The sequence below is a fragment of the Pituophis catenifer genome, unplaced genomic scaffold (genome assembly GCF_029215685.1).
Source record: "Pituophis catenifer annectens isolate HBS135680 unplaced genomic scaffold, rPitCat1.0.hap2 SCAF_1, whole genome shotgun sequence".
In the NCBI taxonomy this organism is placed as follows: Eukaryota; Metazoa; Chordata; class Lepidosauria; order Squamata; family Colubridae; genus Pituophis; species Pituophis catenifer.
This window is the reverse complement of record NW_027256881.1, coordinates 330,472,642-330,498,639: the sequence shown is the minus strand read 5'-3', so window position 1 is coordinate 330,498,639 and position 25,998 is coordinate 330,472,642. Positions and strand designations below refer to the sequence as shown.

Genomic DNA, 25,998 nt, shown 5'->3' with positions numbered 1-25,998 from the left:
TCAAAAATGTATCAGTTGCCAAATATCTAAATTTGGATCATGTGACCATGGGGATACTGCAATTGTCGTTAAGTGTGAAAAATGGTCATATGCCACATTTTTCAGTGCTGTTGTAACTTCAAACGGTCACTAAATGAACTGTTATAAGTTGAGGAATACCTGTATGCTTCTTTCAGCACTATTGTCCACGTCTTGTAGCCGTATATGAAACAGAGAAGACCAGTGAGTAGACCATTTTAACTTCTATCTTAATTGAAATGTGACCATATCGCCCCCCAATGCCTATAGATCCATTTTGCCTGAATGTTAGCAAAATGCTCTAACAGTAGGAACAGTCCAACAATGAAACCAATTAATTAGAAAGAAGGGTTCCTTCACTGGATGCTACAAGGCCACATCACCATTTATTGGAGAAACTTTAATTTGGATTCCTAGGCTGAATAGGGTGTCCAAGGAAATTATTGAAAAAATAAAAATAAGAAAGATGTAAGTAAATTAAAAGGCTGGTATGTCACATTTGAGAAATTCCAAATAAGCAATAAGAAACAGACCCCATATGACTCTATTACTGTAATATAGTATATGATCTTATAATTTCCTCATAAATCATAATCACTTCCTCAAAAGTAACATACTTGTTGAAAATTTTAACTGAGCTCATATAGATGACTTTATTCCCAGCTGATAACGCTAGCCAAAAGTTGACAGGAAAATATTTTATCTGCTTTTCACGTATTAAAAAAAAACACATTCTCATAAAAAACATTCATTTGACCCAACCATTAAAATATTTTAACCATTCTCCAGTAGTTTGCTTGACATTAGGATTCACAATCTCTCTCTCTCAACAGATATAGTTATTTAAAAGCCCAATCACCTTACATCTAAACTTAGGCTGAACAGAAAGTTTGAATCAGCAGTGATTGCTTATCTGCATTGCACATCTGACTTCCCTTATTTTCCTAAAACACACTGTTAACACGTACCCTGCTTGTGCATGTTTTTCCCTTTGCACAATCAGCTTGCAACCAGCACTAGCTTTTCACCACCTCCTCTATTTATATAGCAGAGGGTTGAGGCTTCCACTGCTTTCAAAGATTGTATTCTTCTCTTTTAGTGCATGACCTGGATAGCAGTCATTTACTGCCAGAGCACAAGAACTTGGGGTACTGTGTGATGCACACTGCAAATCTACCTTCAATATCAGAGGATTTAAACTACTTCCCCAATCTGGGAGGATTCATAGCTCTTAAACTCACTGGCTGGAACAGAGGTATCAGCTGCAAAAGAAAATCTTTTGCGAGCGCCTCTTCTGAAGGCCTTCTGGAAGCCACAGGCCAATAAGTGCAGACAAAATGAGGCCCAAATTGTAGACCAGCAAGATTTCATAAATAAATAATATTCAGTACTTCAAGCACTGGTTCCCGTCAGATTAAAGGCATTCCTTCATGACCTAGCCAGCAGGAAAAGTGAACTCCAAGCCCTGCAAAATTCCTGTGGCTTGACAGGAAGCTTCAAAGGAAATCTGTTCTTCAAGAGAGCTTTCCCACTTCCATTCAAATACTCAATCCGATTGGGCAAAATCAAAGGGCTCAAAGGCTTGACGGAAATCTTGGACTGCAGCGATTTCTTCATCCCGTCCTGTTTGGCAGCTTCTCCAGTCTGCTCGCTCAGGCATGCCAAGGATGGCCTCACTGGCCAGCACCTCCCTGTGGAAAACAGCAGAATGCAAACTAGTGTTACTCTATCATCGTGCTCCAAGTTCCCAATACTGAAGACTGCTTAGCCATATATTCCAAAGGCCACTTGATGGATCTCCACTTGAGGATCATGCAGAGGGATAAATAAAACCTAACAAGAAGGAATGGATGCCAAAGGAAAAAAAAATGGTGATGCAATCCCAACTGAAAACAAAGACAGGGGTTAGTAACTATGAAGCTACAGCTTGTCTTTACAACACACTTTCATTCCATTTGATGGGCAAAGTCCAGAACAAAAGGCTTCTGAATGGTCTATGTAATAGTTGGTCTTGGTTATTCTGTAATCTTTTTGTTATTCTTTTTTCTGCTTCTGGATGTTTATTTACTTTGCTTTTATTTCCTATGTTTTTTATTTGTCTATCCAAATGTAAACTGCCCAGAGTCAATCAGTGACTTGGATAGCCATTTAAATCACACTAAAAAAAAAAAAGAGAGAGAGATTAAATAAGTAGAATAAACTAACCTTCCAAACTGCAAGGGGAAGTTTTTGCTAATACGATGGAAGAGTTTCTCTCCATTATCAAGCTCAACATAAAAATACGGTGTCCCTGGCTGAATTATCTGAAAGACAAGAAACATTTCCATGTAGCAATATTTTGTCCATTCCCTTCCAAAGAGGAGTCTGTTTGGATAAAAAAAAAAAAACAAATGAGCACACATGATCTCTGAAGCATGTTTACGAGGCTGCCAGGAAAATGAAAGCAAGTGCCAAAGTTTTGGTGCAGTTGGATTTTTGCTCAGTAAGAAATTTTTTATTCACATCATTCAGGTTGTGACAAAACTGAATTAAGGCTGTAATCCTTCTTGTGAACTCATTGGGCTTTTTAAGCAGGCAACTTTTGACAAGTTACAACAAATACGTGCTAAAGTATTTAGGGACTAAAGTGATGCTGGTAATTTTTTATTTGTTATTCTGGATACATTTAGATGTAATATGCTGGCAGAGATGCTCTTTGTGAGAGAAAAAGGTTTGTTAAATTACGGAAGGACATGTGCCAGGGATGTTGTAATTTAGCAGCCAGTGGCAATAGCTGTGGCTGAACATTTGGAACTGAGGACCCTGCTACTAGAAAGCAATCAGACTGAGGAAGCCTGATACGGGAAACACTCATTGATAGTATGTAACATGTAATAAAAATACACACTGGAACTGCTGACTCAGTATCCTGCCATCTGCTTAGAAATAAAGGAAATGGACACATAAAAAAACATGCTAGGCTGAGATCCAACTCCTGCATTCCCAGAATCCCTTGCAACAATCTTCTGGTATAAACAAAGGAAGCAATGCTTGACTCTTACTTGTTTGAGAGCTGAATGTTCTGGTATCTCTAACAACTCAATGTGACGTTCCTCTGCTTGACTTATGAAGGCTTCCTTAATGTCTTCAGTAACACAACAGGCCTGGGGTACAGGAACAACCTAGAAGAATATTTTCACAGCACTTAGGAATGAAAAAAGGAAGTTAAAAAGCAATATTCAAGGCAACTTAAGGGCTCCATCATTGGGACCAAAGAGGGCCCTCAGCAAAGGTTATCATCATGACGAAAGACAAATGCCTCTCTTGCAGTCTTAAACTTATGAAAGTGAAAGAGAAAATTGGCTGTGGGAGATGAAGTACTGAGGACTTGCTTTTCTTCTGAAGCCCTCAGTTTTCTTGCCTCACTTATACTCTCTGTGGTAGCCAGATGCTGTTCAGATACTGTTTCTGGTCAGCCAAATAGAAACTACCACAAAAAAACATGGTGGTATAAGCAGAACACTATCTATGAAGAGAATGTACAAGTAAGGTTTATACTGAAGAAAGGAAGGATATTCCATGATTCTTAGTGCTGTTAAAACCATCAAATCATACCCCAAATATTCAGAAATTTTCATTAAAATTAAATTAAAAACATCCTGCAAAGACAGAAGTGCCTCACCTGGAGCTGGAGGTGTTGACTCCTATAATTTCTTTCATAAATCACACACCTTTTTCCTTTGGCTTTGAAGAATTTTTTCAGCACAGACTTGTACTGTTCAAATTCTTCCACTGCTTCTGAAGCAAGTTCGACCATTGACTGATAGTGTCCAATGGGCAAAATAAGGACATGATCAGGTGACAAGCCCCCTTTGGCAAGGGCAAGATAGCACTAGAAAAAGAACCCAAGAAACAGTGGTGAGAATCATTAGCACTCCGTAGCCAATCCCTTCATGCTATTAATGTTAAACTGAAAGGAACAGTACTGACATTCTGAAATGTTATATTGTCCTAATCTTTCCACTCACAAAGAAACAAAATTTACAGTCAGAGAAAACTATTAAAAAATCATTATTAGAAGTTTTTATGCCACTTTATTGACAAAAGAACCAGAGAGAAAATGGATTATCAATAAATGCAATAAAGATTGTGCAGGATGCTGCCAAACGATAACCAAAGAATTGTGGAAAAAGAGAGATTGTCAACATCTGTTTAACAGTGAGAGAAACATGTACTATGAATAACTTTTAGGAATGAAAAACAAGTACTCTGCTTCACATCAGTCTGATTAATGAACACTATTCGAAAGAGCTGCCACTGATATCCTATCTACATCACCAACCAAGTCCAAATCTACTGTATATTTTGAGTATCTTGTATTATATATAATTCATCTTTAAAGCATAGACACTGGAAAATAGATACTCACATGAGTGCCAATGGTCACTACTAAATGCTTCTCAACATCTGGGCTGGCAAGGCAAAACCAGCAGGCAGCTGTTGGCAATGCTTTAAAATCAGAGAGGAAATAGGTATCAGAAACTCAGCAGTGACTTAAAACAGATCACCAATGACTTCTGCTAAATCTTTAACAGGAGATCTTTAGAGGTCCTTGAAGGTTAAGATGGGTCAAACGGGTCTTTTTCTCTCCTTTCTCTATTCTGTCACCATTAAGGAAAATGCTTTAATGCATGTTGTGCTAGATCAGTGGTTCCCAATGTGGGGCCCATGCCCCACAAGGGGGCAATTTGAACTTTGTTTAAACCAAATTAATGACCTTTTAGGCTTCCTCAGTGTGAGTAGAGTTCATTTTTTGAGTAAAGTAAGAATTATATGTCACGGGGGGAGGGGGGCATCAGGATTTTAGAGATGCTTAGGTGGGGCATGGCCAAAAAAAACGTTGGGAACCACTGTGCTAGATAGTATCTCTCAATGTACAGCCAAGAGTTTGTCTTAATTTGTTCGGATCAATGATAAGACCAATAAAATCAAAGTCTTTTATTAATACAGTGAACGAGTCCTCTTGGACTTTCCCAAGCACCTTAGTTGTGCGAATGTATTAAATCTGCTGGTCGCCCTGAACAGTTTCAAAACAAATACCAAAATATTCTACTCTTAGAAGAAAACAAACATGACCCCTCCACTAATTTATAAAAATGAAAGCTAGGTAGCCAACGTCAATTTGTAGCCCTGTGCTTTTTCTTGCTCAATATTTTAAAGATAAATGAGTCTGGTACTCACGGGGTTTGAAAGGTGACCGCTTAGGTGGACGTCTCTCTTCTCCTTTCATAGGTCGTTTCTTTCCTTTAGGCTTGTTGCTTAAATCGAAAAAAAATTGGCTAGCAGGCTCCTCCTTTAGAAGCAAGAGAAAATTATCTGTTAGGGCAGAGGGCAAGACTAGAAAAGATTTGTTTTCATGTGTATTTCAGCTTGACATGTTACACATCTGGAGTAAAGCTCTTTTTGAAAAACAGTTGGAACATGGAGTCCCTAATACAAAATAAACTTATGTGTATGTGCATGCACATACACACACATGTATGAGTATGAAATAAAAGAAAGAACGTAGCTTTTTTATTTCTAAGGCAGTGGTTCTCAACCTGTGGGTCGTGACCCCTTTGGGGGTCGAACAACCCTTTCACAGGGGTCACCTAAGACAATCGGAAAACATATATTTTCAATGGTTTTAGGAATAATTTTATGGTTGGGGGTCACCACAACATGAGGAACTGTATTAAAGGGTCGCGGCATTAGGAAGGTTGAGAACCACTGTTCTAAGGAATGTTATAAACCCAGAATTTTTAAGGAAATTTGGAAAATTGCCTAGGATCAACTAACCAAAAAAGGAAGGAAAATCAGTGCTATGTAGAAGAAATGGGGAAGTGTGTCTGGTTTGTTCTGATAGATCTACAGCCATAGATCTACTCCAAATGTCACATAGTTCTAAAAATGCCCAGCAGAAGAGGCCTGACTCATTAAAAAAAGTTGTACACTTCTATGAGGATACCAGAACTGGAACCCATTCATCAGAGGCAGTGGCAGTGTTTAGCTATCCCGGACCATCCAAAACTATGTTACAAGTTCAGCAAGTCTAAGAGATTGGAAAATATGAATGCTGAATCCCTCTACCTTTGCATCTGGTAACTGATATACAAAACTTCCTCCATCCCCAGGTTTTCGGTATGGGTTCTCGGTGGTATCTTGTGGCTGCTTGATGAGTTCTGCAGGATCCATTGAATTCATTGGAAGAATGCTGAACGCATAGAGATACTGAGAGAAAGAAATCACAAAAAAGGAATAGAGCCACAGCAGAAAACCTGCAGGGTACTGTTTAAGCACTTTCTAAGAATAGAGGATCGAAGTATGCATTTTCCATCCAAAATGAAAATTGTATGTCATAATAAAGTTACAAGTAGACACACATACATGAATGTCAAAAGGGAAGGACACCCCAGATTGTACCAACTGAAATAGCAACACTTATTCGCAAACTGCCATAAGGCATATATGGTCAATTTGGTTTTGGCTTAGCACGTGTCATGAATCAAACCACTGCAATTGGCAAGCCACATCACAGCATAAGGAGAAAAGTAGCAAAGTAGCAGAGGCAACTGATAGATCACAAGGGAAATTAGGAAAGACTGTAGGGGACCCGCAAGAGAGGCCTAAAGGGAAGCTGCCTATGCCAAGGGAGTTGGAATTGGTAGGCCATGCCAAGCATATAACTTTTTGTGAGACTGGCTATCATCCCAATATGCTCAGAAGCACTAGTATATTGGGTACTCCTGCATAAACTGGTGGGCTTTGTGATTTGTGAGACAAAATACACGAAGGCCAATAAAGTAGTTTAAAAAAAGGAAATTAACAATTATAGAGGGATCTCGTCCTTCAATGCAAAACACCAAATGCAAAGCAACTTTTGGGCTTCCTTTAATGGAAGCACTATTGTAGTCAAATTTCTTGGCCAAAATTAAATTATGCTGCTTAGGACAAGAAATATAATCAGCTTGGATACAACCTGGTTATTTCTATGTTCAGTTCAGGTATGAAAAGGCAAAAAAGTCTCTGTTCACCTTTCTTTTATCAGTGTTGCCAACATCGGCCAGGGCGATGAATCTGCTGACATGTTGTGCAGTTTCCTGAAGAACAGCATGGTTTCTATAGAAAGAATTTTGCACAGATTTTAGAAAGAATCCCCTGATCTGGAAGATATTCAACTGTCTTGATGAAAAGAGATGCAACAACTCTAAAAAACAAAACAAAACAAAACAAAACTGTTTGCTTTTGGAAACTTTAGTCTGTATAACATGTTTATATGCAACATGAATTCCACATAAAATTGTCCGTGTAGTTTAATTAATTCCATAAAAAGTTGTTTATGAAATTACTTCTCTCTTAAGAATGGAGGGCAGGACTATCAAAAGTTACTATTTAATGACTATGCATTATCTCCAATATCAGAGGCAGCATGCTTTCACATGACAAATTCTTGGGTTATGACTGGAAAGTGTTGTCATGTCCTGATCTTGCTTGTGGGTTTTCTACAAGTAATTACAGGTACACTTCAACTTACAACCATTCATTTAGTGACCATGTGAAGTGACAATGACATTGAAAAAGTGACTTATGACAGGTCCTTGCATTTACAACTGTCTCAGCATTCCCAGTCATGTGATCAACATTCAGCCACTTGGCAAATGGCATGCATTTATGACAGTTGTAACAACTTGGGGTCTTGTGAGTGCCTTTGCAAACTTGCCAGCTGGATTCCGACATGCAAAGCCAATGGGGGAAGCCAGATTAATTTATTGACTGCAAAATTCACTTAACAATTTGCAGTAATTTGCTTAAAAATTGTGACAAACTCAGTCATAAAATCAAGTGCACTTAACACTTAACAACTACCTTGCTTAGCAAGGGAAATTCTGGTCCCAATTGCGATTGTAAGTCAAGGACTACTTGTAGTCACTGTGAGAACAGAACTACAAGTAGTGGGCTTTGTTTTGATCTAGTTTATCTCTTTTCGTGGCCTTATATTTATGCAACTTACTTCATTAAGTACTGAGACAATTTTGCTGCAGTTTTAGAAATGGGTTTATAGTGTATAGCAGTTATTAGCTAAGGATTCACATACCTATAAGGAAGTCTTTCATAATTGATTTTTTGAAGACCAGCAAAATGGTATCTGGGCTTTAAACTTGCAGCCAGTATAGATACTAACCCTGAACCACATTTCAAAGAGTTCACATCTCCCTGTAAAAAACAACAGTCACACACACACACAAATATTTAATGTTACTAATGTTTACAGTGGATTTATATATAGAAAATATATCAACAATGCTTCTATGGTCTAAATCGAATAACAATGATTTATTAAACTGGTTTGCTGCCTGACTCTGGGTGGCTCACAACAATCAAAAGAAATTACATTCAGATCAATAATACTTAAAAGATAAAGCCAGTTTGATGTAGTGATTAAGATGCTATCCTAGAAATCAGGAGGCTATAAGTTCCACATTCCCTTAGGCAAGAAAGCCTGTTGGATGACTTTTGGTCAGTTACTCTCTCTTACTCCAACCCAGTTCAAAGGCTTGTTGTGAGGAAAAGAGGCGGCAAGAGAATTCCATATGCTGGTTGCCTTTTTTATTTTTACACACACCAACTCAATGAAGGGGAGGAGGGACAAATAGATGGAATAAAAATCTAATAATAAAAATGCAAATACAATATATTGAGGGATCTCACTCTTCCTTGCCAAAGCCTGGGTGAAAAGCCAGGTCTTCCCAGTTCTTCTAAACAACATCAGAGCTGGTACTGGACTTATCAAGAAGGAAAACCTCTCTTAAAAAATTCCTGTGAGAACATTAATAGTTTTCCTATATTCTTGTGTCCAATTTGTATTTAGTATTCTTTTATTTAACCATAGGTTATTATTATTAATAAATTTTATTGTGTCATTCTTTACAGTCAGCTTTTTCTACTATGTTCAAGTTAAAAATCAGAGTTATACTCACTGCCAATCTGGTACATTCCACCTGCAGACTATGAGTCTTTGTGGAAGACATAAATCCTATCATACAATTCCTTTTCATTTCCAATGTACTACTTACTGGGCTGTTGCCAAAGATCTCTACCCCCTTGGGCCAACAAGAGGTGAGCAAGATGTCCACACCTTTGAATTTTGAGGTGGATTGCAAGGTAGTCTTGAGATCAATCACATCCTTAGTACTAAAACAATGTGCAGGAGCTGGATCTTCTGTGGATTCAACTCCACTGAGATAAGCAATCTGAAGTCCTGAAGCTCCACTGAAGACACCTTTGCGCCCTATGCATATAATGGAACATGATTCAGCCAGAGAATTTGTAGGAAACACGCTTTTAACATACTGTACACTCAAATATAAGGAATACCTAATCCCAAACTATGTATTTTAATTGATAAAGTAGTATCTCTGTTTTGTGCTGAAAGATACGAACTGCCCCTTGCCCAGTCTTTGATTAGAAGACACATGTGAATGTGTCAGGGATTCACACAATTTTCAATTCTCTTGTGTTCTGGTTTAGCATAATATGTAAATTCAGTGACAGTTTGGCATACATAAAAAGTCAAAACAGAGAAAAGATTGAAGAAGTATCACATTTTTTCTTCTTAAGAATGAATTGGAGTTGCAAGATTAGATGAACCTAAGTCTTACTTTCATCTCCATACTGAACTGAAAAAAGGGGAGCTAATCAAACATTACACCTCTGTTTTATGAGCTGCATTGGATACCAATTTCCACATTGAATTAAAGGTACTGGTTTTGACCTTTAAAGCCCTACATGACATGGAGCTGAAGCAGTTGAAGTGCTATCTCTCTCAGATTACATCTGTCTGTTCCACCACATCCAGCAGAAAGGGCCTGTTGTGGGTCCCATTTCATGTGGGCCTTTTTTGCTGTGGATCCCACTTTATAGAATGTCTCCTCCCCTGAAGTAATGCTGGCCTCTTTCCTTTTAGCTTTCTGGAGGTACCTCCAGACCTGGCTGTGTCAGCAGGCTTGGGGAACCTGACGGACTGGCAAATATTGAGATGGATCTTAGGTAATTAACAGCTCCTCTTTGCCTAATCTTTTTATTTTATTTGTGCCTTTTATAATTTTAAACTTTTTTTAGTATTAACAATATTAATATTAATTTGTATATTTTGTTTTTCACTGACAAGTGTAAAATATGAATGAATAAATAAAAAACAAAACAAAATGTATTTTCTTTCCTGCAGTTGCCAAGGCATGGACAGATGCCAGCAGTTTTCCAAACTACAAATAAAAGTTAGACAGAACTACAATGAACAGATATATCATATATTCCCCCCATTTGGGGGGAATAGGGAAACAATTGTGGATACCTCAGATAATTCACATTCTGATGTTTAAAAAAGGACATTATTTAATTAAACAAAGAAGAAGTTAGTCAAAGATAGTCAGAATCTCAGCAGCAATCAGCTCTTTCTTGCCTCCTAGGGGCTTTAGAAGCCCTTTGATCTCGGGAATCATATGAGCCAGTGCTCAGCTATGCCTAGCAAATGCCTACCACACCACAAGAAGCTTATATGAGAATCTTGGAGAAGGCAGAAATTCCAACTTCAGTTATTTATACCCCCAAAATTAACTCATAAAAATAAAACTTCCAGGTTACCTAGATAAGTGATGTTCTCAGCTAGTTCACATCCGCTGACATCAGGAAAACAACGCACTGTTTCATCATTATTGGCACCCAACACGTATGTCTGTATAGGGGCTAAAGAACCCCCCTCCCCAAGAGTACAATTAAAGAAAACAACAACAGAAATGCATTCTACTTAGTATGAGCAAAATGATTTAAGTCAAAGTTTTATTTTGTGACATTTATTTTAAATTTAAGAAATTCTTTGCTATTCCAGTATGTTCTGAGGAAGAATCTGTGCTTCATGCAAATGATAGTGAGGATTTTCCCTGTTATCTGCTACTTAAAAGCATCCTCTTTGTATTTTTGAACAGTAACACAACAGAAATATATAAGTACTGTATTGTACTGTTCAGTACAAACTTATATGACTTCTAACTTAAAAGGGTTTGTGCTATTTTTCCTGGAGCACAGAAATCAACTGATGTTTCATTTCTAGCAGGTGCAGCAATCTGCTGTTTTATTTCTCTGTGTATCTGACAGTCACAATTTTGTCTGAATTAATTTGAAACATTTATACTTTTGAGGTCATAGATGTTCTATGAGCTTCTGAATAAGTAGATTAATAACAAAAATTGTAGTTATACATGTAGAATGTTATGTGATACATGTTACAATAGAGTAATAAGATGTTTATTTTGATCTGGAAATCAGCAGTATACCCATTTAATTTGTGATCAAAGTATCAGTGGGTGTAGGGAATAGAAGAGAAATATTTTGGTTCAAAAAAGTGGGACAAAGTACCTTATAGAAATGTTAAGAATTTATCTGAACTGGCTTTGGTATGTATACAAATATCAATATTTCTCTTTGTCAAACTTCCTATGGGAAGAATTTTCATTTGTTATAGAACTGTCAGCAAGCCAATTTCCTCAAGTGGTACAGCCCAGACATAGTAAGTAAAAATGAGGTCTAAGCTGCAGTGACATATTTGTGAAAAGGATTCTATAACACAATTGTCAGTTGCAAAGGCCAACAGGTTACTGAACAGTAACTTTGCTTACCTTTTTTTGCTCCTGTTTGATAATCTTTCCATTCTGAATCTTGAGCAGAGCCAAAGAAGTTTCCCACACACACAATGAACTGTAAGAACATTTCATACAATTTTTATAACACTGATTGGAATAACCAAAGGAGATGCATCAAGGTGAAAATACCTCATCTTTAAAATGCTTCCCAAGCTATAAATTTGCCTGTTCAATCTGGGATACCACAATGGCATCCCTAGCTATTTCAAGAAGGGCATATAAGCATAGTAGGTATTTATCAGTACTATACAGTTGAATTTTAAAAAAGTAAAGAGCTACGGTGCATATTTACTTATTTCAATATTTTTCCCTTTAGGAAAAATATAAAAATTTCACCTTAGCAATTTCAGCTAAAGAGGCACAATAAGCTAATTTTAAGCTTAAGAGTTCAGCTAAGGTAATGTCTTAAAAAATCTATATGGACAACAAATTTTTGGGATGAAATAATTAAAAAGTATAAAAATGAACACAATATTGAGGTGACATGAAATATTCCTTCAAAGCAGAAACAAAGGTGATGAATTCAACAAGGTAGTCCCAAAGATGCTTTTTCATGAGGCAACTGGAGTTTCTGATTTTTCTTTTGAAAATGTTTCACTTCTCATCCAGGAAGCTTCTTCAGCGAGAAGCTTCTTGGATAAGAAGCAAAACGATTTCAAAAGAAAAACCAGAAACTCCAGTTGTCTCTTGAAAAAGCACCTTTGGGACATCCATGACCTGGATGACTGAGAATCTCCATAGACATTTAGCTCAACAAGGGTAGCTTTAATATACTTTTGTGTAGTTTCTCCATAATGCATTCTGCTCATTTTTTAAAAAAGTGGTGCATTATTTTCATTGTTTTATCATAATGATGCTTTAAATCAGTTGTAATTCACCTAGAGAATTTGGGCTAGTGAGTGGATTAAAAAGTTTAATCTGTTGAAATGATACAAATAGCCCTGTGCAGTATCATAAAATTATCAATATGATATATTGTAGCACGTAGTTTTGATTAGCTACATTGAAATGTCAAGTTTGGAACTGTATCTTGCCATATAATTCCATTAGTGTTCCATCTCCTCTATGCAGCTTCTCAGATTTTTTAGAAGGTGAAATAAACAAAATGGTGATTGTTTGGAAAAAGAAGAAAACCCAGTGCTGACATAAACAATGAACTGATTCCTCATTTGGCAGATACTGAGACAGACTGGAAGGACTATATAAGATAGGAGTATTTTCATTCTGAAGCTTCAGTGCTTTAGGACGTTATTCTATGTAGACAAACTTACATCAAATGCTCCACTTTTCTTCTGAACAGCTTGAACTCTGGAATATAAAGCTCCAAATTTTCCTTCTACATCTCCACAGGCCAACCTAGAGAGAGAAATGAGCATGTCTCAAGCAGAGAAAAAGCCCCTGAATCAACAAACTATGGCAGAACACCCTGGGGATAAAATAATCTACAAAATTACTGACAAAAGGAGTTCTTAAGTGACTATTTTGAAGAAATGCAGTGATGTGAGCCAGAGAACTCAGGAAACATCTTCATTCCCAGGTAGCCAGAGCCCAAGCAAAGTGTGGGGCTCCTCCATCTTTAATAACTTCAAATGAAGTGATATGTCAGGGGTGGTTATTATTGCTCCAGAATCACACCATTCACCACTTAGCTTGTCTGGTTTTTGAAGCAGCCAAGATTAATTTAAAGTCCCGTTTTCAAGCACCAAATGGAGACCATAATCATAAGTTTGTTTGTCAAGCATATATAAGATAACAGGTAAAAGTATAAACGTAATTTGAATACATGAAGAGAGTAAGTAAAAAGGAATATTAGGACAGGGATGGTAGGCCCACTGGTGCACTTATGCAAACCTGGGCTCTTTTGATCCCCAGATCAGAAACGCTGCTTTGAAACTATATTTTAAACAATGCCTGGAATGCAATACCTGATTCTGTGGTTACTTCCCCAAACCCCCAAAACTTTAACCGTCTACTGTTGACCTCACCCCATTCCTAAGAGGTCTGTAAGGGGCCTGCATAAGTGCACCAACGTGCCTTCCGTCCCTGTCCTATGTCCCCATTTTATTCGTATCCATTTCATGTATTCATAATCACGTTTATACTTATATCTGTCATCTTACACATGCTTGACAAAATAAATAAATAAAAAATAAACTTCCCCCCTTCCAAGCGACCCGTGGATTCTAGAGAAAGGAAGTAAAGCTCAGTCCTTTGCGGCCTTTTTTTTAACACTCCCATTAAGACCAGGAGCTTGGGTTTTATCCTGCCCAGATCCCCCGCAACCCCATTTTAATAAAATAAAAGGGGCTTTCTTTGGCCAGCCTTCTTCCCCTCGCCCTTTTCCTCACAGGCGCAAAGGCTTCTCCGGCGCCATCACGACGGCGGCGCCTCGCAAAAGCACTTCCGGCCGCCTTCTCGCCCCCGTGCAACAGGCAAAATGCTCCGCCGGAAACGCGAAGGAGGCGGGGAGAGTCCGTCCCGTTCTGTTACATGCAGCGGCAGGAGAGGCGGCGACGTCGTGGTGGTGGTGGCCGTGGTGGCAGCGGGGTGTGAGCGGCGGGAGGATGCCTGGAAGCGGCGGCGAGGTTCCGACCAGGAGCCGGAGACGGGGACCGGCGGTGTCAATAGCAGTGACGGCTGGCCTGTTGCTGTCGCTGCTGCTCTGGGTCTCGGTCCACAAGGTGGAGGAGGGACACCTGGCTGTCTACTACAGGTGAGTCCGGGCGACGGGATCCCTCTTGTGGCTCTAACTAACCTCTTATCCTGAGAAGCTGCCTTCCTTCCCCGGGCAGATGATAGAAACCCCTGAGTAGAGAGCGTGGTTGCAGCCTGGCTCTGGCAATACAGGCAGTTCTCGACTTACGACCACGATTGAGCCCAAAATTTATGTTGCTGAGTGAGAAATGTGCTGAGTGAGTTGTGCCCCCTTTTTACGATTTTTCTTGCCATGTTTGCTAAATGAATCGCTTTAAATTAGTAATGCAGTTGTTGTTCAGTGAATCTGGCTTCTCCACCGTCTTTGCTTGTTGGAAGGTTGCAAAAGGGGATCATATGACTGCAACCGTCATAAAATATGAACCAGTGGTCAAGCATCCAAATGTAAATCACGTGACCACGGGGATGGAAAATAGTAATGGGTTACCTTTTTCAGTGCCGCTGTAACTTCAAACGGTCACTAAATGAACTCTTGCAAGTTGAGGACTATCTACTCAACCGTCTGTCCTGATTTGAAACTTTCTTCTGAGTGAGCAAAAGCTTTAGTTCTCCAGGTGGTGTTGGGACTACAACTTCTGATACCAACCTGGCCGTGGTGATTCAGAGGCTGGGTGTGTCCTGGTTTGCTTAATTGTACTTTTTAAGCAACTTCCATTGGTTGGTTTCACAGCCTTGTTGATCCATAGTTGACAAAACTTATGGTAACTTGGCATGATGCATGAACCCAAATGTAGTGTTGTGATCTCAAATACCTGGGTATGGTCCCAGATGGAAAAAAAAGTTGTCCTAGATAAGTATTTCCTAATCTTAACCGTTTTAAGATGTGCGGACTTCAATTCCCAAAATAGGAAGTGTTCTGGGCGTTGAAGTTCACACACCTTAAAATGGCTAAGGTTGGGAAACTGTCTTAGAACAAACAGGGCTCCACCCAGCAACACTTCTCAGAAATAAAGGGCGGCTTGTCCTGTTTTGTTCCTGAAAAGGTGTGAAACAACATTGGCGCTCTCATCTCTTGATTTTGCTCTACTCCTGAAGAGGCCTAGAGCCAGACTAAGTTGGCTAAATGCACAAGGCAACTTGTAAATATTCTGTGCCTGTAAATTTGCCCCTTTATCTTCAGCCTATCTGCCAATAAACCAGGGGAATAGCTGGCGCGCTGGAAACCACAAAAGCAGCTGGCAATGGTGCACGTGCCCACAGAGAGGGCTCTGTGTGCCACCTCTGGCACGCGTGCCATAGGTTCGCCATCACGGGTATAAGGTCTTCTGCTTGAGCAGTGGTGTGGATTGGAAGACTTCCAAGGTTCCTTCCAACTCTGTTATTCTGTTCTGAACCACTGGAGTATGGTATTAGGAAAACGAGTTGGACAGATGAAATTAATGTTTGCTGTGGGTTTTGTTTTATAAGAACGTTGTCCTCTCTGACCTCAATTCATGCTTATTTGCTTTCTTTTTGTATATAATTTATTATAGGGGAGGTGCACTGCTCTCTACCCTGAGCAGACCAGGCTATCACATCATGATCCCAATTCTCACAACTTACAGAACAGTACAGGTTTGTGTAACTGCCTTGGATGGGAAACAGCAGAGGGAGGGAAAACAGCTTGATGATAAAAGGACTGCCTTTGTCTTTCATACAGATAGCATCAGGGCAGAATATAATTACTGTTTTGATACTTCCTGTTGTATCCTGTCACTACTAAAAATCCACCTCAGGTTAATATGTTACTAGAAATAGGTAATGGCTAATGTTGCAGTACAGATAAATACTTATAAATAAGCTTATACCTCTCATTTGCATGCTTGATCTTGCTAATTGCTTGAAGATAAAAAAGAAGGATTGAAGAAAAGAAGGAAGAACAAAATAGCAATTTAGCAAGTTCCTTATTAGCAATTACCCTGTTTCCCTGGATTAAATGTTCGGTTGAAGGAACTTGTATAACATCTAAGAGGGAGGAGTGATATCTTGATTTATGATCAGTTACTATGAAGTTACAACTGACCCAAAGAAAGGAACTCATGACCCTGATTCAAAGTTCTGACAGGAGTTTGGCAACACAGCCTCATTTATGGCCTTATGCAGTGTCCTGCGGTCACATGACCATGTTTTGCAATGGTTTTGCTAAAAAAATCTGACTGCCGGTTTTCAGCAAAATCATAGCCTTAGTGAACCATTGGTTCATGTAAGGACTGGGGCAATAGTTTTACAACCACTGTGTTTGCTTTATGACTGCCACATTTGCTTAACTTAGGATCCCCAGAAAAAGTTCCTAAAATTGAGTTGGTCACATGATGACTGTTTTACAACCTGTTCTGCCGCAGCACGGACTCCAAAGAGCACAGCACACTCAAAGTCTGTACAAAACTTAAATTTACTAAAATAACTCAGTCTTTTCCAAACAAAGGTTGTTAATAAACTTTCTTAACAGCCTACAAGAAATCAAAGATAAAGTAATCACAATCTTACTAAGGTTGGCAGAAAGCCCAGAAGCAATTTTCAGAGAATCCTTAAGAGCCTTGGTGGTGCAGCAGACTAAAGTGCTGTTAAATAGCACCAGCTGCCTACAATTACTGTAAGTTCAAATCTCACCAGGCTCAAGGTTGACTCAACCTTCCATCCTTTTGAGGTAGGTAAAATGAGGACCCAGATTGTGGGGGCAATAAGCTGACTTTGTATAAGAAAGAACACTGCTTAGGAGGGGGGGGGGCGAAATCCCTATTAAGCAGGTATATACAAAAGTATGAAGGCTATTGCTTAACGCATTGTAAGCCGCCCTGAGTCTCTGGACAAGGGCGGCATATAAATCGAACCAATACATAAATAAATAAATAAATCCAGACACGAAGTAGAATGAACTAAAGTTGTTCCCTACAAATAGCTTCAATCGGCGGTCCTCCTTAAATAGGCTAAGGGAGTGGCCAATTAGCCCCAAGCCTTACTCTCGAGGAGACCTCCTCCTGAGGAGCCACTCCTGCCTTTTGGCAGCTCTGCGCACCCGTGCATCGAGAAGAGGCTCCTCCTCTTCGTCCTCTTCACTTAAAGGAGCTTCTGGAGGTTCTGAAGGCCCTGCCTGAATCCCTGCCTCTGGCACCACATCTTCTCCAGCCTCCTCATTGTCTGACTCGAGTGCCAGCTGCACAGGCTGCTGGCGCAGCACACCAGCCTCCTCGCTGTCAGAATCAGCTACAATCCGCACAGGCCGCTGACGGGCCACAACACAACCGTCACAACATATGGGAGTAATGGGTAGGCTCCATTGTGGATGATTACCTATAGGAAGGTTGTAATTATCTGGTGAAAAGAAGGTCAGAAGTCATTAATTTTTAAACTTTAAATTTCTGTCCTTTCCTGTCCTTTCCTGTCTCTTATTCTATGGGAAAAAATATTAATGCAATTTAAAAATAATAATATTTTTTTTAATTGCATTATTCCAGTTTCTTGATCTCAATCTCATGCCAAAAATGAACTGCAATTCCTCCTGGATATTGGAGGTGGTGGTTGGAGCACTTGTAACTCTGTGGGACTGAAGTTTTTGAAGTTGTTTCTCAGAAAAAGAGCAGAATGTTCCTGAAATTTAGTTTGTTTCCAGAATGTCAATAATAATTGTTAGATTAGTAAATGTTACATTCTGCAATGTCTTTGCTGATCAATTTTGTTTTATTTTTTTTTCCAGACAACATTGCAGACAGATGAAGTGAAAAATGTGCCATGTGGGACAAGGTATGTGGTTGTTTTGTGGTTTGTATTGTGTTTCTGGTCTAGTTGAGAAATACACCATTAAGATGTGTAGTAGAATGGTTGAGTCACAGGGTGGAAGAGTAGAATGTGTTAAATCTTCTTTTTTGGTAAAAATGGAAGAAAGGGAAGTAATTTTTATAATGCAGCCTTCTTACTGAACAGTTCTGAGGGATTAGAGGTTTCAGCCTTCCTCTGAAGACCAATCTCGCAAAGATAAACAAAAACTCTGCAAAAATTGGAGGACCATAGTTTATAATCCTGGAGGAACATAGTTTATAATCCTGATTTTGTGAACTGAGTGTATTGTTTCCAAAGACGTTGCCAGAAAAGCACACAGTGGATAGTTTTTAACCATGCAAATATGTATATGCAATGAAGGAAGAGCTTTCTCCTTATCTTCTTGCAGTGGTGGTGTCATGATCTATATTGACCGAATTGAGGTGATGAATATGCTGGCACCATATGCAGGTATTTTCCTTTTTCCTTTAACAGAAAACAAACGCTTAGAGGAAAGAGAACTCTTGGGGTGCTTCAAGTTTGGGAAGGGAGCTTCAAAGCAAGATCAGTGGTGGGAAGATAGAAGGTAGGCAAGTACATGTAGAAATAGGAGCAGAAGCTATGCAGTTTATTGCTCCTAAAAGGAGGATACGTTCAACTATAGTTTGTCTAGCTTCGGTGCTATCTCAAAATAAATGACTTTCCAAACTGCCAATCTTTAAGGGAATTTTCTCTTTATTCGAGTACGGCAACCGGATCATGACTCTGCATGGTCAGTACTGACCTTTGCCCCCCAATCCCTCCCTTTCCGATCCCCAATTCTCTGCTTCTCATTGGCTATCTTCCAAGTCACTCTCCTGATTTCTTTTCCTGCAGTTCACAGGAATGTTCCCCCTCCCCTCTTCATCTCCAAAGAAATTGAAACTTCAAAGGGATTTAGCAGGCAAAAGTTCAAACTTCATCCTCCCTTTTCTGTGTCAGCCTTTTCTATGTCTGAGACGCTGACATAGTTGGCTTGTTATTGTTTGATATGACAGTTGATTCATAAAGATTGCTGGATTGCTGGAGGGCACCAGATTGGATTCAGGCATTTTACTGTCGTATATTGTGTGTTTGTGGGAATTGCAGGAGGATTTTGATGGCAGTGTGCAGAGGGAGATGTGTTGAGAGAGGGAATGGACCATTTCTAAGAAAAAGAGGTTTTGTTTCTTACACTGAGCTCCCTTTCCCCACATCTGCATCCTAGTTCTGAGCCCAAATTTCAGGTCACCAGTTCCTTAGTGTCTCTGGGCTTTGGTTATTTCTATTTAATGTCAGGCTGGCCTATAATAAATCCTTCCTCATCCATGAGAGAGTCATTGTAGTGGCAATTACCAAATCTGATTGAACACACAGTGTTGTTCCTTACTTGGAAATGTACAGTTGGGTGCAGTATAAGGGAGCAGGTGAGATTGCTGCTGGAACACCAGACTCTCTTGCTGCCTAGCAGGTTCTTTGCCTGAACTGCTTAATGTCACTGCCAGGATGGTGATTAAATTTTCCCTAGACTGATCGTTCTGGAGAATTTCAACCTAAATTGGCTTGGAAGTTTGTGGCCTGTCCTAGATGATTGAGGACCTGACTCACAATGTTACATATTGGATCTGTTTTTTGTCTTGGAGCAGAGGTGACATGATCTGAAGTGGGTTTGCATTTGTTCCTTGTCATAGCTAAACCACTCTCTGGTGCAGCTATTCCCCCCTCTCTTTCTGCAGATGGGATTATCAAATTGCACTGCCCCCAGTGCCTGGTGTTGCCTGTTTTCCAGAGGGCATTTGAGGAATTCCTTGAGTCTCTAGTAGTTGGATTTTAATTGCTTTCTGAAATGAAGGTACATCAGTGCCTTGCACAGAATGGCACTTGAGTGATTTTATACTCTTCCTTGGTTTTCTGAGGAGGTAAAGCATCAGAACAGATATTTAGAGTGCTAAAATGGGAGAATGAAGAATGAGTCCTACCAAATACATGTGCAAGCTTAGGTCTATATCGCAAAAAATAAAGGCATGGATATTTTTCTGGAGAATCCTACCCATCAACCTTTTTTAAGGGAACCCAAACTCTTGTGAGATTTGAGAGGTAGGAAGAATATCTCAAAGAATATCTGTGAGGAGTCTTTTGTGGCTCAAGATGTGGTTAGCCAAGGAACCATTTTGGTGGATTGGATTCCGAATGACTTGGTTCACTCCAGGTCTTGGCTTCCTAATTTTGTGGAATCTAGGTGACACCCTGAGATTATGTGCCCCTCATCTCATTGCCCTTCTGTAAAACCTGGCGCTCTCAACAGGTCCCAGGGTAGAGTAGGAGGAGCTACTCCCTGATGGTAATTTTTGGAATAAAATGCAATCCTCCTTGACATGTGCCATATGTTCTTTCACCGGTTGCCTTTTTCTAATTTTAGTTGTTATTTTGACTTGGTGTTGTAATTGTGTTGTATCAGCGGCATAGAATCGCTTTGTGATTGAGGGGGGGGGTTCACATCATTGATAAGCAAATTGGTATTCCCTTTCCTAGTTTATGACGTTGTGAGGAATTATACTGCCGATTATGACAAGGCGCTCATCTTCAATAAGATCCATCATGAACTCAACCAGTTTTGCAGCGTCCATACCCTGCAGGAGGTGTACATTGAGCTCTTTGGTAAGTCTCACTGTGTTTTGGCTCCACTCTTTCCCACAGAGAGTCTTTGACATTTGGGACACATTGTTTCCCAGCAATCCTCATTATTGGTGATTTCATTACCTGCAGTTTCACATATTTTGTGATTGGTAAATACAGACCAGACCTTGTTATCCATGGTAAGAGGTTTTGCATAGACACAGGGTTCTATTGGAGGATGGCTTTTGGAATGCTTTTGTCTATTTTATGTATTTCACAATGGAGGATGGGCTTTTCCACACGTGGGTAGTCCTTGACCTATGATAGCAGTTACGGTAGGACTGGAATTTCCATTGCTAAGCAAAGCAGTTGTAAATTAATTTGGGACTACTCAAATGTCATGGGGCTACTCTAGGCGGCTAACAACAACAATAAGTCTTAAGCAAAAAATGGTTTAGTCGTGACAATCTTGATCGTCGTCATTAACTGAATCCCATGATTATTAAGCAAAGCAACTTTCTGTCAGCTTCCCACAACCAGTGGGGAAGCGGGGAGAAAGTTATAAGTTCCAGGCCGGTAGGCAGGTAAGTGGCTGCTGCTGGATAGGAGAGAGAAAGAGGGATGCATGGGGAGGGTTGGGAAGGGCATGAGGTGTGTGTGAGATACATGGCATAGGTCAAGGAGGGCTTGCGAGGATGTGACCAGTGGCCAGTGCAACCTGAGTGTAGAGAGGTGTGTGTGCAGCTAGGGGGGAGACTGACCCCAGCAAGTTGTCATTAAACCTATGTAAAACATGTTTTGTGGAAGGTTTTGTTATTTACAATTTTATTATTATAGTATAAGAGAAGATTTTATCTCCAGCCTGCTGTATAGTGCTCCTTCCTTAGATATTTTTGGTAATATTTATTATTTTAATGTTTTGTATTCCCATTTTTAGCTTGATCCAAGCCACTTAGAGTTGCTTGATGGAGAGATGGGTGACATATTAATTTAATAAATAAAATATCTGCAGTGGTTAGCCTGGAATGGAACCACCTAGATATGCCCTACATTCTTCTTTCATGTACCTTGGCTAAAAGAGTAGTAGCTATTTAATCCCAGTCCCTTCTCTAGCTGAATAGATAGCATTGCCATGGGTAGTGCTGACAGAATTTTTTTTTGAGCTCTGGCATAAGTGTCTCTGTTTGGTTAATTTACCAAATTTACTCATTAGTTTGTGTTTTCTTGTACCAGACCAGATCGATGAAAACCTGAAGCTGGCACTACAACAAGATCTGAATACCATGGCACCAGGCCTTACCATCCAGGTACTACCTATCACTTGCCTGTTGTATAGCTGTGTGGGTGATGGAAAGAGATTGAAACAGAACACTGCCCGGGAAGGTCGCAAATGGTGATCACGTGACCATGAGATGCGGCAACCATTGTAAATTTGTGACGATTGCCAAGCGCTCAAATCAGGATGTTGTAAGTGCAAGAACTTGTTGTAGGTAACTTTTCAGTGCTGTTGTAACTTTGAACGGCCGCTAAATGAATGGTCATAAGTCGCATGGCTGACTGGGGGAATCCTGAGAGGTGACGTTCATCCATCTTAAAGCTGCCGAGTTTGAGAAACACTGGTATAGAACTTGTGCTTGGGAAATGCTACACGGATATTGTTTAATCAAGACCATTTGATTGTTTCTGCACAGGCAGTGCGTGTGACAAAGCCCAAAATCCCTGAAGCAATCAGAAGAAATTTTGAACTCGTGTGAGTATAAGAACACCCTCCTGGATCAGATCAGAGGCACGTCCAGCATTCTACTTCTGCTAGATGCCTCTGGGGTATTTATAAAGCAGGATGTGGATGTAATAGCATAATAGTCTCCATCTCTGGCTTCCGAGTCTTCATCTGAATTTCTCATGAGTTAAGCTGAAACTTTCGTAAAGCTCTATTCTTGTGCTGATGATAGAGATAATTTCATAGAGATGACCTTCCAGGTAGGCAGTTCAAGAAGCCGATTCGTTTTCTGCTTTGCAGGGAAGCAGAGAAGACTAAACTCTTGATAGCTACGCAGAAGCAGAAAGTGGTGGAAAAGGAGGCTGAAACGGAAAGGAGGAAGGCAGTCATAGGTAATGAGCTTTGCTCAACTGTTCCCCCTCCCCTCCTCACTTGACTGCCTCTGGGCTAAGTATTCTCTTTTGGTTGAAGAAAATCTGAGTGTGGAAACTGACAAGCATAATAGTTGAACCATGGATCTTCTGTCTGGCAGGTATTGAAAATAGTAGCTAAATGGCCAGAATTGTGGCATAATTTTGAGGAGCCTTCAATATGCCAATAGCCCTCCATCCCTACCTTGTGTGCCGCAATACTCCAAATTAAAAATGTTGAGGTTGAACTACTTTGGCCATTGGTTAGTTTCATGCATTTGCTTGTGTACCTTTGCTGTAATGGAGTCTTTAAGAGAAGGAAAGTAAGTTAAGAGCAAGGATGTGCCGTACGTTACTCTCCCGGACTTGTAGGGATTTAACTGTGTGCGCGCCAGACCACAAATCGTTTCTTGTGAGCTTCAGGAAAGTTGAATAAACTTGGGGCATTGGCACACTTGATTGTTGTCACAGCCTGTGCAGTTCTTGTGCTTAACTGTGAATGCTTTTCAATTGCAGAAGCAGAGAAAATTGCTCAAGTGGCAAAGATACAGATCCAACAGAAGGTCATGGAGACGTTGACAGAGAAACGAATTTCTGAGCTTGAAGGTAGCTATGTGCTCCGCTCTATATCTCTTGCCAATCTCTAGACAATGATCCACAGTGTCTGGGAACTAGGATGGGAGGATGGTTGTCTTGATTTCCAAAGATTGGTTCAAGCTGCTTAGAAGGCTTTGTAGGAATGATTAATGTTGTTTCCTTTGTGGAAATATTAGTTCTTCTATTCTCTCCCTGATCTTTCTCTTCCCCATTGCCGGGTTTTGGAACTGGAATACGACTTAATGGAATCTCCTCCTGTCATTACATTCCACACACCCCGTCCCATACTTCAGCCTTCCTCAAAAGTCTTCCCTGGTTGTTGTTTTTTTGTCTTCTATTCTGAATTCGTTCTTGGAGGCCAAAAAGAAACATGCTTAGACTTCATGTATTTCACAGTGGGCTATGTTGCAGAGGTTTAGAAAGGTTTATTTTGGTAACTTGAAGAAACAGACAGGTGACTTGATGGCTTAAAACTGGCTAAAAGAGGTTTTGCTGCTGCCTTCTCAGATGCTGCTTATTTAGCAAGACAGAAAGCAAAGGCTGATGCAGAATACTACACTGCCCAAAAAGCAGCTGACTCAAATAAGGTGAGTTAAGTTTCCCTTGCTTACAATCAGCAATCTGACCAAAGTTTAGGGGGAATGAGACACATATAAGCAATGCCTACTTTTTTGGGGAAGAAAATAAGTACAGCTGTAAAAACATTCCCTATTAGTGGCCTGCTGCGTTTGCACTTACTTTATTTTTCGGAGTATAAGACGCACCTTAGTTTTTGGGGAGGAAAATAAGAAAAAAAGCTGATTGGCAGGTGGACCAGCCTCCTGGAATCCCCCCAGTCAGCTGTTCCCAGAGGTGAATTTTAGCAACAAGCTCCTTGGTTGTGAGGTCTGTGCCTTGCTTTTTTTTTCTGCCTCTGAAAGCCTCTGAAACAGCTTTGGAAAAAAAGCCTCTGAAGCTCTGTTTGGGGGCTTCTTTTCTAAAGCTTCATTTCTGATGCTTTTTTCAGCCTCTGAAACCTCCGTTTTAGAAGCTGGGTGGGGTTACATTCGGAGTATAAGATGCACCCAGATTTTCACCCTCTTTTTTGGGGGAAAAAGGTGTCTTATACTCTGAAAAAGACGGTAATTCTTGTAATGTGAATACCTTCCTTGGTGTATTTATTATTTTTTTTCTCCTTGACAGCTGAAACTCACACCAGCCTACCTGGAGCTGATGAAATACCAAGCAATCGCTACTAACAGCAAGCTCTACTTTGGCAGTAGCCTGCCCTCTCACTTGTTTCTAGGTTCCTGGGCATTTGAACACATGATTGCAAGGACTTCTAAAGGAGGCCACCACCTCAGGGCTCAAGAAACTGCTACTTGACGCTCATGCCATCTAGCCTCCTTGATCTGAACATTAATCAACTGCTCAAAATCAGGGCAGTTATTGTTCTCAAACTGCCTTATTGATAAACAGAGGAAAGGAATTAGTGGGTTGTTTTTTTTTTTTTGTTTGCAGTATAAACGGTTCTACACTGAGTTTGTGTCATTCTCCAGAGCCTGCTAGGAAGAGAATCCAAAGGCTTTTTTTGGCTGTTCCACACCAGAAGCTGGCTCCTGGGGATTTCAAGAACTAAAGTAATCCAAGTGCTAACGTTTATCATTAGAAAAGAGTTGGCAATTAAAATAATTGAACCTGGCTATTTCACTCTTATGGGGAAGCACTTGTTCCTACGTTGAAAGCAATTGTAACATAGGGGCTCCGATGTACTAGATCTTAATAATCTCAATCATACATTTTACTACTGGAATTTGGAAGTTGATGCTATTAACCAAGAGCTCAATAAGATAAACGTATGACTCCAGGGGAGTTGCGTACCCCAATTAATTTTGGTCCCACTTGTTGGTAAGATAAAAACTATTGAGACTACTTCTTAGGCTCTGGCTCCAACTCAATTGTGTTCTTGCTGTGAAAACTTTGCTTTGGAATTTACAAATGTGTCTGAAGAAGATGCATCTCATGACTGGAAAGTATCATTTCAGACTTTTTTTTTTTAAAGGCTTGTATTTCAAATGGTATTTGGAATAGGGAAAATAAAGCTATTTTCATAACCTTTTCTAAGAATGTGTATGGTGGATTCAGGTTGTTTATCCTATGTTATCACGGACAAGTTGTTGCTAAAAAAAAAACCTCAGAAAACAAGTCACTTTGCTAAAATGGGCTAGTGTTTATTGGGAGATGTAGGATGAAACAGCAACTCGATAACAATAGAATATTTTGTCCTCCGATCTTAATTGTTTAAAAAGAAAACTAAAATAGAAATCCCTTTAAAATTCAGAAACCAAGACAACTTTATTAAAATCTATAATGAATAATGATGTGACATCAAGTTCATGTTGACTTTTAGTGAATACTCAGATCGACATTCTTAAGGATGATTTATCCCCAACTTTTTCTGTCTTCAGTGCTTCCA

The 25,998-nt window shown here is 39.8% G+C and overlaps 2 protein-coding genes across 3 annotated transcripts; one reads left to right on the top strand and one right to left on the bottom strand.

Annotated features, from left to right (window-relative positions):
- Positions 1-701: 701 nt before the first annotated feature.
- Positions 702-14,146, bottom strand: CWF19L1 (CWF19 like cell cycle control factor 1). Of its 2 annotated transcripts, none has more exons than XM_070943215.1 (14): positions 14,081-14,146; positions 13,004-13,088; positions 11,709-11,787; positions 10,678-10,779; positions 9,111-9,325; positions 8,132-8,250; positions 7,071-7,155; positions 6,127-6,267; positions 5,239-5,350; positions 4,427-4,506; positions 3,680-3,889; positions 3,060-3,179; positions 2,224-2,321; positions 702-1,709 (listed from the first exon to the last, which is right to left on the bottom strand). In XM_070943215.1, exons 1-14 carry the CDS (start codon positions 14,104-14,106, stop codon positions 1,565-1,567), a joined length of 1,617 nt encoding a protein of 538 aa, XP_070799316.1. In that variant the 5' UTR covers positions 14,107-14,146; the 3' UTR covers positions 702-1,564. The 2 variants fall into 2 exon arrangements, 1 of the variants encoding a protein (XP_070799316.1); XR_011600370.1 differs by having other exon boundaries at positions 1,632-1,709; positions 2,224-2,382.
- Positions 14,147-14,226: 80 nt separating this feature from the next.
- LOC139308231 (erlin-1-like) lies at positions 14,227-25,612 on the top strand. The gene is made up of 11 exons (XM_070931717.1): positions 14,227-14,445; positions 15,920-16,001; positions 18,121-18,167; positions 18,592-18,653; positions 20,733-20,858; positions 22,050-22,123; positions 22,508-22,566; positions 22,837-22,928; positions 23,463-23,552; positions 24,051-24,130; positions 24,726-25,612. The coding sequence occupies exons 1-11, from the start codon at positions 14,297-14,299 to the stop codon at positions 24,906-24,908; spliced, it is 1,044 nt and encodes a 347-aa protein (XP_070787818.1). The 5' UTR covers positions 14,227-14,296; the 3' UTR covers positions 24,909-25,612.
- The last annotated feature ends 386 nt before the right edge of the window (positions 25,613-25,998 follow it).

Excerpts from the sequence above, each read along its gene's own strand:
- CWF19L1 (XM_070943215.1), bottom strand. The coding sequence starts at position 14,106 with ATGGCGCCGGAGAAGCCTTTGCGCCT. Across the intron at positions 13,089-14,080 it reads CCGGAGAAGCCTTTGCGCCT|GTTGGCCTGTGGAGATGTAG; the intron begins GTGAGGAAAAGG and ends TTCTCTCTCTAG. Across the intron at positions 10,780-11,708 it reads TCAAACAGGAGCAAAAAAAG|CCCCTATACAGACATACGTG; the intron begins GTAAGCAAAGTT and ends GGGGTTCTTTAG.
- LOC139308231 (XM_070931717.1), top strand. The coding sequence starts at position 14,297 with ATGCCTGGAAGCGGCGGCGAGGTTCCGACCAGGAGCCGGAGACGGGGA. Across the intron at positions 16,002-18,120 it reads CAACTTACAGAACAGTACAG|ACAACATTGCAGACAGATGA; the intron begins GTTTGTGTAACT and ends TTTTTTTTCCAG. Across the intron at positions 22,124-22,507 it reads CACCAGGCCTTACCATCCAG|GCAGTGCGTGTGACAAAGCC; the intron begins GTACTACCTATC and ends GTTTCTGCACAG.